The following is a 10,233-nucleotide window of genomic DNA, read 5'->3' on the forward strand; positions in this document are numbered from 1 at the left end:
TACGTTTAGAGTCCAGATGTGGTTAGTACATCTTTTTTTTCCTAGTATATGTATACGTGACCATGGCTATAGGTGTTTTAGAGTCCGGACGTAGGGATGTGCCTAGTACTTTTTTTTCTAGTACGTGATCATGGCTATATGTGTCATGTATACCTAATAATGTTGTGTGTAACCTTTCAAAACAAACTCAAAACGGGATGAAACAAAGTGGAACCAAACCAAGACTATCTATTCCCTTTAATAGTAGGTATAGATTATATTTTTTTAGGATGTTGGTGTTAGTGTCGCAAGCATGCTTGCCAAATTTTATGTGAAACACAGCAGTAGTGTTTCGTCGGTGAAAAAAACAAATTTAGGGTGACCAAATTGGATTTCTGACTTCTCTAGCATCTATAAGAGATGGGTTAGGCGCAATTTAAAGTAGTGAAGTTGGGATTTCTGAGACCATCGCAATCAAATCGTTGTACGAGCATTTTACAAATGGGTGTGGTTATATTTCAATCGAACTGAGACTTAAACCAAGTCTCAATTAAATTACATAATATATAAAAAAGAATTATACTAATATACTCACGTAAGATCTTATAAATATAGTATTGACTGAGATTTTGTTAAGTCTCAATGGACTTAGCGATCCCGAATATATATAAATAGGCCTTATGTATGCTAGTCTGTAGTACATGCGCGTACCTGCGTCGCTCTCGCCCTTTGGCACACATGGAGCTGCCATCCATCTCGTACCATTTGGCCCTATGCATCTTATTAGCTCTCCTCTACCATGCCGTCCTACGTGCCGCCGTCGCCATCAGGCGTCCCCGCCCGAAGCTGCCTCCCGGTCCGTGGCAGCTTCCGATCATTGGCAGCCTGCACCACCTGTTGCGCGGGCTCCCACACCGCACCATGCGCGACCTCTCCCTCCGACATGGCTCGCTCATGCTGCTCCGCGTGTGCCAGCGCGAGGCCATCGTCGTCTCCTCCGCCGAGGCCGCGAGGGAGATCTACAAGGGCAACGAGGCCGCCTTCTTGGCGCGGCTAAACGGGCCGGGCATCGACGAGCTCTCGAGGCATGGCCAGGGGATCGTCTTCGCGCCCTACGGCGACCACTGGCGGCTGCTCCGCCGGATCCTCATGATGGAGCTGCTCAGCGCGCGGCGAGTCAAGGCGTTCCGACGGATCCGCGAGGAGGAAGCGGCGCGCCTGGTCTCGTCGCTTCAGGTTCAGGCGACGTCGGATGGTCGACTCGTCGTCAACATCGACGAGCGGCTGGAAGAGTTCGTGACAGACTCGGTGGTGCGTGCCATCTTTGGGGACAGGCTACCCGATAGGGCCGTGTTTCTGAGGATGGTGAGGCAAGGAGTGGACCTGTCGTCAATTTTCGACCTCCGGGACCTCTTCCCTTCGTCGTGGCTAGTTCGACTTGTCCGGCGCGGCGGCGGCGGCAAGGCGGAGCGGCACCGTCAGGAGGTGTTCAACGTTATGGACAGCATCCTCAAGAGTCACGAGGAGATGAGGGCAGCCAGGGATGGAGATGACGAGCAGGACATGGTCCAAGTGTTGCTCAGGATCCAGAAAGATGCCAATACGGGAGTTTCCCTAACCGACGGAGACATAAGGGCACTCCTCATAGTAAGCTCTCTCTCTTGTCTCTCTTTCTATTGTTGTTACAACCAAAGGCTTTATATTTAGGCCTCCTCTCTAATACCTAGTTTTTACAGCCTTTAATTTTAATTGATATACTGTATTACTTACTTGTATCCCTCCCAACAGGATGTCTTTGGTGCAGCACTCGACACCACAGCTACTACTCTACAATGGGCCATGGCTGAACTAATGGCGAACCCAAGGGTGATGCGGTGCGTGCAGTCCGAGGTAGATTGTGCTCTCGCAGGACAGGCTACAGTACAAGAGGCCGCACTAAAGAGCATGCAATACCTCAGGGCAGTTATTAAAGAGACCTTGCGACTACACCCTCCTGCCACCATCTTCCCTAGAGTCTGTCTGGGAGACTCCAAGATTCTAGGATATGATGTACCACGAGGGATGATTGTGCTAACCAACACATGGGCAATCTCTAGGGACCCCAAGTATTGGGATGAGCCGGACAAGTTCATGCCAGAGAGGTTCCAAGGCGAGGGTGTTGCCGACTTGAGAGGCATGGACTTCGAGTTCACTCCTTTCGGTGTTGGGCGGCGGATTTGCCCTGGGATTGATTTTGCTTATGCAGAACTTGAGATTGCTTTGGCTAGCCTTCTTTACCATTTTAACTGGGAGCTGCCTCCAGGAGTTGAACCAGGGGAAGTAGACATGACAGAGGAGTTCGGAGTCACTGCTCGAAGGAAGGTCAACCTATTTGTGCGTCCAATTATTCGTGTTCCCCTTAGATGAATTACACTTGCAAAAGCACATGCTCTTACTATAAGTAGCTCACATATGTGTACCTTATGTGATCATAATATGTGTTTGTATTAAACCCCAAGAATACCCCTATGCACCCCGTAGTTTTATATGGCAAAACGGCTGTCATAATGTCTTACATTTCCTTGAATACTTGTAGCTATTTGCTTCCATCTATAATGTCTTTATCTATATATGACAAAGGTTATTGTCACTAATGGTCAAATTATTTGCTCTCATGTATTCCCTAACAGTACACATCTACCATAAGGGATCATTTCAAGGAACTCGATTATTGATCTCCAACCACTGCATTAATATAATGCACACAACCCACAAAATTAACTATTATAACCTTTACCAAAAGAAATAAGGTAAACTCTTCTTTTATTTATTGTTTATTCGGGAAGTTCTTTTTTTGTTGGGAAGTTTACTTTTTTTTGTATGGAAGATTGCCTCGTTGTTGGGAAGTTCACCTTGTTGTGAAAGTTCACTTCTTTACAGTTTTGTTGGGATTTCATTTTTATTTTTTTCCCAACTTCACCAGTCAATGTTATGCAGTTCAATGCATGCAGTTTAGATGGGTTACCTCACCTCGAACTGTTCAGAAAAAATCGCAAAATAGTAATTTTGTAAGTGATAGATAATATTTATGAAAAATCAGTAGCGAACAAGACAGAAAATTTTCTAAATTTGGTATTTGTAAATGCTTTAATGATGGGAGTGCCCATGCATTAGGGTGCCTGCGAAATAACTAGTTGATTATCCAAATTGTTAGAGTTAAGTAACCAAATCAAACCCTATCATGAACCCAAGAAAGTAGCAATGAACTAAATTCAGAATTCTAGTAAGTAGATTGATAAGTTGGCATGAACACAAAAATGGTTTATGGAAAACTTTTAAAATTTATTCATGAATAAATTTGTTAAATAAAATATAGATGTTGCTTATGGTGAACTAAATTCAAACTTATAATGAATGCAGACAAAAACTACCATGATACAGAAAGATCGACTAGGAAACAACTATTTCTCAGGCAACCAAAAATTAGCAAATCACTATCTGCCCCACCTTCGAAGCTGATGGCAGCACTTACATTTAATGTTTGACACATGATCATGGGATAAACAATATCATAGGCAATAATATACTATTGGATCAGGCATTCGGCAGTCATTGCAAAAAAACTAAACTGACACATATATTGGGGAGAAATCGAAAAGGTTTCATTTTGTGATGGCTTGCAATGAGAAAGTAATAATGCTGGTTCACTAGTAGAAAAAGGGGCTTTCGTTCGGGCCTGGCCAGCCCATTAGTCCCGGTATGAACCGGGACTAATGGATGCGTTCGTCCCGGTTCGTGAGCCCAGGAGGCCGGCCGGGGCCTCGTGGGCATTGGTCCCGGCATCGTAGTGCATGTGTTGAACTACGGTAACTACCATGGAGATACCCTGGTAAGATTTTTTACTATTACGACATCCGTGCATCTTTTGCATACTTCTAAAACTAGTACATCATTGCTAACTATGAAGTTATTACTATGTTTTTCAACAGATAATCCCAGAGAATTGTGTGCCTCATTTGATGTATCAGAAAGGTAGCCTTAATGTTTTGAACATACAGCCAGGTCATCCTACGAATCTCAACTGTCCATACCAGATTTCTAAAAGGAATGGAGACATGCAAATCAAAGGATGGAAAAAATGTATGGACAGTCATAAGGAGGTTCTTGGAAGCAAAAGGAAGCGAAACGCAAGAATTGGAGACAGGATGATCTCCATTCTCCATAATGGAGAGTCGGGGTCTATATTGTTTTATGCTATTTTACCTTAAAGAGGGTATTTAGGTCCTACCTAATACTGATGATCATGTGCTAAGAACAATTAAGTAGGGTTGGTTCGATGACTATGAGGATGATGATCGTATGACTTGTTATTAATAACAAGTAGAAGTTGTATGTGATGATTAGTAGACTTTTTATTATATATGATGATGCATGATGCGAGCATGATGCGAGCGGGTGAAATGAACATGGATTGGATTGAAGTGAAGGCAACATGCGTGTGGTGCATGTCGAAAGTAGTACAATCCAAACTTGATCAAGTTAGGATTAGTATGACTTTCGACATGCACCACATGTTGCCTCATTTCAATCTAAGTCATGTTTAGGCATAGCAGTAGCAGTAGCACGGAGATAAGAGATGACACATCTCTCTATCAGCTACCTATACCAACCTAAATTAACCCGCAAAACCCCTAAACCACCTCCTTCCAAAAAAACAGCCCCTGAAATGCTGACGCGTGGAAGCTTATTGGTCCCGGTTGGTGCTACCAACCGGGGCCAAAGGCCCTCGTGCCTGGGCTCGCCGGAGCGGCCACGTGGAGGCCCATCTGTCCCGGTTAGTATAAGAACCGGGACTAAAGGCCTAGGGCATTAGTAACGACCCTTTAGTCCCGGTTCCCCAACCGGGACAGATGGCTCTTTTTCTACTAGTGGTTGTAAGCTGATTTAACTGTGGAATGATGGAGATATGCCCGTACTAACTCTAACATTACTCAGCGCGATAGTTTGGACTGTGTGCCTTTGTCTCTTAGAAATTAGGTGCATGTATGGATAGAAATGGTAATACCACCAGGCCCGGTCGTGAGATTTTGTGGCCCGGCGCGAAACTAGGACACGGGGCCCTAGCATTCCTAGACGCAACCAAAAAAACCATGACATTGGGAGGGGTCTCATCTCAACGACTCGCCGCTTGGCGTGGCCGAAGGGGCCATGATGCACGAGAAATCAAGCGTTGGTTAAATACAACTCAACATGGGTGATTGTATAGGAGATCAAGCAAAATTGCATTTACCATCAAGCAAGCAAAATTGCGCTAACACGCTCTAGCGGATGATGGACCTAATGTTTGATGTACAAAACTGATGGCATGCAAAAATTGTATGACAAAAATTAGCCAAATGACTACTAAACTCGACCTATACAAAAATACTAAAACTAAAGTAAGATATTGAAAAATATACAGCCCTAAACATTGGTTGCGAAACAATTAGCTCTAACTCATAACATGGAATCAACTTTTCCATACTAAAAGACTTAGTATCTGATCGTTATCGAAAAACAAAGATTTAGTACCTGATCCAAAGCGATGGAAACAACAAAACCAACCCATCCATGCTTCGCATTCACCACGTCGCACACCAGGCCGGTAGACCGTAGGGTTGAACTACCTCTCTTCCATTGCGCTTTTAGGGTTGAACTAGATGCGCCGCTACTACAAGTGACGAACGCGGGTATCGATCAATCGATCGCTATGCCAATTCCTGCTAAAAAATCGCTGCCTAACCTAGTCGGCCCACCACACAGACGCTAGAGAAAGCAAGGCCCAAGGCCCAGCTAAAGCCTAATGGCAACATGTCGTCTTTATTCTTCGTAAGATATTGGAGCTCTAATGACGATCTACAAGTTGAGATTTTAGGCATGGGTGCACAGGGGCGCTATTTCCGGGAGCTCCTATGCAGCGCTGCAGGCGCCCGTTAACGATCCAGCGCCTCCAGCGCTGCTAGCATGGGCCGGCCCACTAGCGTGTTGCCCCAGTTTATTTTTTAGTTTTTTTTATATGAAAACAAAAATATGAAATCAAAAGAGGTTTACAGATTTAAAGAAAAAAGGCCCATCCATTTGAAAATAAAATTTCATATATTTAAAAAAGATTCATCAATTTTGAAAAACGTTCGTCAATTTGAAAAAAAGTTCATTCAAATTGAAAAAAAGTTCGTGCAATTTAGCAAAAGTTCATTAAATGTGAAAAAAGTTCATAGAAATTCAAAAAAAATCATTTATTTTTCAAAAAAGTTTGTTGAACTGAAAAAAAAGTTCATAAATATAAAAAAGGTTCATCCATTTTCAAAAGGATGTTCATCAAATTTCAGAAAAGTTCATCGATATTTAAAAAAGTTCATCAATCTGAATGACAACTTTTGAAATTTAGAAAAAGTTCATCGAAATTCAAAAAAGTTCATGGAATTTTCAAAAAAGAAATCGTCAACGTGCGCCTAGATGGGCCGGCCCATTTACAGACACCACAGGCGCCAGTTTACATAAATGCACGTTTACATAAATGCACTTTTGTTTACACTTTCAAATATATATTATATATATATATATATATATATATATATATATATATATAGTTACTCTATTAATGACCCAAGGTGAAGAATAAGTAATTCCTCACCCCAGTCGATCGACTCGAACAATGGTCACCTGAAATCACAATCCACCGACGTAATTTTACATCATGGAAACGGTTAGCTGGTCCTACGAGCTAGCCACTCCATCCTACTCCCTCCGTTCCGAATTACTTGTCGCAGGTATGGATATATATCTAGATGTATTTTAGTTTTAGATACATTCATTTCTGCGACGAGTAATTTGGAATGAAGGGAGTACTAGAAGAAAACGTGCGAGCAGTTTTCTTATCACTCGACGGCATTCCTCTCTCCCCCGGCCCCTTCCTATCCCTATCGCCATTGCGGAGGCGGCGGCAGCGACGACACCGGAGGGACGACCAGGAGGAGATGGCTACCTCTATTGCACGTGGAGTATTTACCTTTCCCTGTCTCACGCGGCAGCGATCTGGAGGCGATGTGGGCGCTGCAAAGGTCCGGCGCAAGCTCGGCGGCGACAACGAACTTCTCCGGCGCCCCTCCACAATTGGCGGTCCTCCCGGTGGTAAGAAATATTTCCTCCTATTATTCCTCTCTCATCCTCCATGAATTTCTGAATTGTTAGTTCAGGGTTATTTGTTATTGGGAGGGGAGCAAGCACGGGAAGAGGAAGAGAGGGCAAGGGATGAAATGAAAGAAATATGGGGAGCTTGTGTGGTACCTGCAGGGAAGGTGGTTATGGTGTAGACGGGCGTCTGAAGATCAACTCAAGGAGGGCTTGTTCGGTTAATCCCTTCTCCAAGGGGATTGGAGGGGTTTGAAGGGAATTGGGGAGGATTTTGACTTACAGGAGATTTAATCCCTCACAAACCCCTTCAAATCAAATGCAACCGAACAAGGCCGATGTGAATTCAGTATCAAACTGTGGAGAAGGATGAACAACACTACAGCATCAAACTTCGATCCAGTTGAGATTAATTTTTGTTTCTCATGGGGCATGTGAATCCTCTTTGTGATTTTGCTTTTCTATAAAATTCACCGTCAAAAAATTGCACAAATTTGCAACCTTGTAGCTATAAATGATGCATCTGAATTTACTGAATGTTAGTAATGCTGTAGATTAACTTACGTAATTCTAAGCTTAAACATTGTATATCTTTTATGCCATGAAGTTATTTAAACCATCATATCTTTCTATGCCATCAAGTTACTTATACAACTGTGTCTTTTGTGCATCTTTCTTTTAGGAGATTCTAGGAAATATGCCCGTGCGTTGCAACGGGAGAAAAATAATCAGATTATGCAGATTTGGTAGAGATAAAAAAATCTGAATCAAATGTCAGGATGAGATAAGGACTTTTAAAATGTCATTTCACAAACTATGCCTGAATGTCATGATGAGATAAGGGACTTTTAAAAAGTAATTTTAAAAATTAAAAAATGTGATGGCCTCATAACGACTTGATTTCCTAAGGCACCACAATGAAATGTTTTTTGGCTGAGCAAACTACATTGACGGACCATGCTTGAGCTATATTGATGAATGATGTGTCTCGCCTTGGCCTAGCGTAGCGGTGTTTTCCATAACCAGTAAAACTATGGTACCAGAATAAACATAGTTGTGTATATAGGCAAATTAACATTTAGTCATTTTTATATATTCTACAAAAACGAACCCATAGGTGTGTGAATTTTTTGGGCTCAGCGCTGCTCAGAACAAGGAAACCTTTTACTTACCCTGGTGCGAGGGACTAAGTAAAATCATGAAAATGGCCTCTACAGAGCCCCTAATAAAACCTCTACATAAGTGACACTTTGTTTTTTTTTTCACTATTTACGGAACTGCTTCAAATTTTTTGAATATGTTTAAAAATTTCATGGACATCTTTTCAAATTACCGAATATCTTTTGAATACATGATAATTTTTTCAAAATCATGAACATCTTTTGTTTCAAAAACATTTTTTTAGTTATGAATTTTTGAATAATATGCGAACAGTTTTTTGAAATCATGAACATTTTATGATTTCTTGATATATTTTTTCAAAACTTGCAACTTCTATAAATTTGTATTTTTTGGAAATCCTGAATTAATTTTAAAAATGAAAAAACAGAAATGATAAAGAACAGGTAAAAATTGAAATAGAAAAACAAGGGCGCAAATGGGCCTGCCCATTACCGCATGTGGAGAGTAGGAGGCGAGAAAAAGGGGGAGAAAAGAAAGGGGCGGAAACAGGGATCGGGCCCTGCTCTGTTTGCATGCTGTTGGCATATAAGTGTATCATATGGTGGGTAATTAATAACAATTTTGAGGGTAATTTTCATGACCGATGACCATAAGCAATAGCTCCTTTCTTACTAGGCAGAGAAGAGATAGAGATATATATCAACCGTTGGATGCAAGCTTTCCTCCGTAATAAAGAAGTGTTTTCTCCCTTTAAAAATTGTTGTCCTATCCTCACGTATTCCTTTTCTCCACCTCCTGCTCGAGGACCTGTAAGCTATCGAAGGCTGCCTCCAGCGTCGCCATCATCTGAGTCTTGCTGATCTAATCTAAACCCAGTAATCTCATGTAGCAGTCCCACGTTGCTCTTGATTGCACTTTTCCTTGCAGTAAAAAGTCCCCTCCATAAACGCCCCCTTCCTCTACGAGGTTACCCTGGTTGGTTTGGTACTTGTGTTCTTGAGATCCATCTTTTATGTAAGGACCATGGAGCCCTGATGCGGGTGCGGAAGCGTAAAAGGCAAGGTGATGAAAAAAGGATTGTAAGAGCAAGGAACAGACAAAGCTGGATATCCATGATTCAATCAAAAAGGATTTTGTCCAGTTTTTATCCCTTTTTTTCGGAAACGCAATTAATTTGTTATATTCGTGCACGTCCGGATGGTATACACGGGATTAAGCACCTTTGCTTGGTTCCTATAAGAACACACGTAAGAAACCTGGCTAGCCTAAGCTTGGTTGCTTGGTTCCTGGAGTGATCTGTCGGAATAACGGGCCACACACAACGCCGGTGATTGCTCAAGTTTGGCCCAGACAGGGCGACACATCGTGGTTAATTCCACCTATTTATTTGGCTCCTGCCTGATGTTATCTCACTAACTTTCTTACTAATTGTACTAAAAAATAGAGAAGCACCATGATGTAATGTGATTTGGCCACTAACAGTAATCGAAGCAAAAATTAATGAGTTTCCTCGTACTAACAATTTGTTTAATACTTTCATGCATGTAGTTTAATATTACTTGCATAATGAGTTTCCTTGCATGCATGTAGGCGTATTAATGATTCTGATTAGCGAAAAGAAAAATTAGCTTGCAAAGAAGACATTAATTTTTATATTGATACCTGTAATATGAGTTTGTGGCCTTGTATAAGGGAATGAAGGGAATATATTCTTCCTTCCTCTATCCGGTCTATCCAGTCCAGCGCTGCTCTGCCGGCGGCCTCCTCTTATGCAGTCATGCGTGAGGGTTTCACCTTGCAGGCTGGGTTCCCATATCAAGGGCAGCAGTCCTGGTCCAGGTACTCGCCATATAGCTAATCCTCGAGCACCACTCTAGGTCTGACCAACTCGCCCTAGCTTGGCCTCACCGAAGCTCTCCCGTCGTTCTGTTGTTATGTACGCTTCGATTGCATCTAAGGCTCCTGTCATGACTAGGACTGGAC

The 10,233-nt window shown here is 42.3% G+C and overlaps 1 protein-coding gene across 1 annotated transcript; it reads left to right on the forward strand.

Annotated features, from left to right (window-relative positions):
• Positions 1 to 689: 689 nt before the first annotated feature.
• On the forward strand, positions 690 to 2,620 carry LOC125522687 (desmethyl-deoxy-podophyllotoxin synthase-like). The gene is made up of 2 exons (XM_048687727.1): positions 690 to 1,626; positions 1,768 to 2,620. Exons 1-2 carry the CDS (start codon positions 718 to 720, stop codon positions 2,383 to 2,385), a joined length of 1,527 nt encoding a protein of 508 aa, XP_048543684.1. The 5' UTR covers positions 690 to 717; the 3' UTR covers positions 2,386 to 2,620.
• Positions 2,621 to 10,233: the final 7,613 nt, after the last annotated feature.

Source organism: Triticum urartu, chromosome 7, assembly GCF_003073215.2.
Source record: "Triticum urartu cultivar G1812 chromosome 7, Tu2.1, whole genome shotgun sequence".
NCBI lineage: Eukaryota > Viridiplantae > Streptophyta > Magnoliopsida > Poales > Poaceae > Triticum > Triticum urartu.

Coding starts and splice junctions, on each gene's coding strand:
- LOC125522687 (XM_048687727.1), top strand. CDS start 718: ATGGAGCTGCCATCCATCTCGTACCATTTGGCCCTATGCATCTTATTA. Junction 1,627..1,767: donor ACATAAGGGCACTCCTCATA/GTAAGCTCTCTC, acceptor CCCTCCCAACAG/GATGTCTTTGGTGCAGCACT.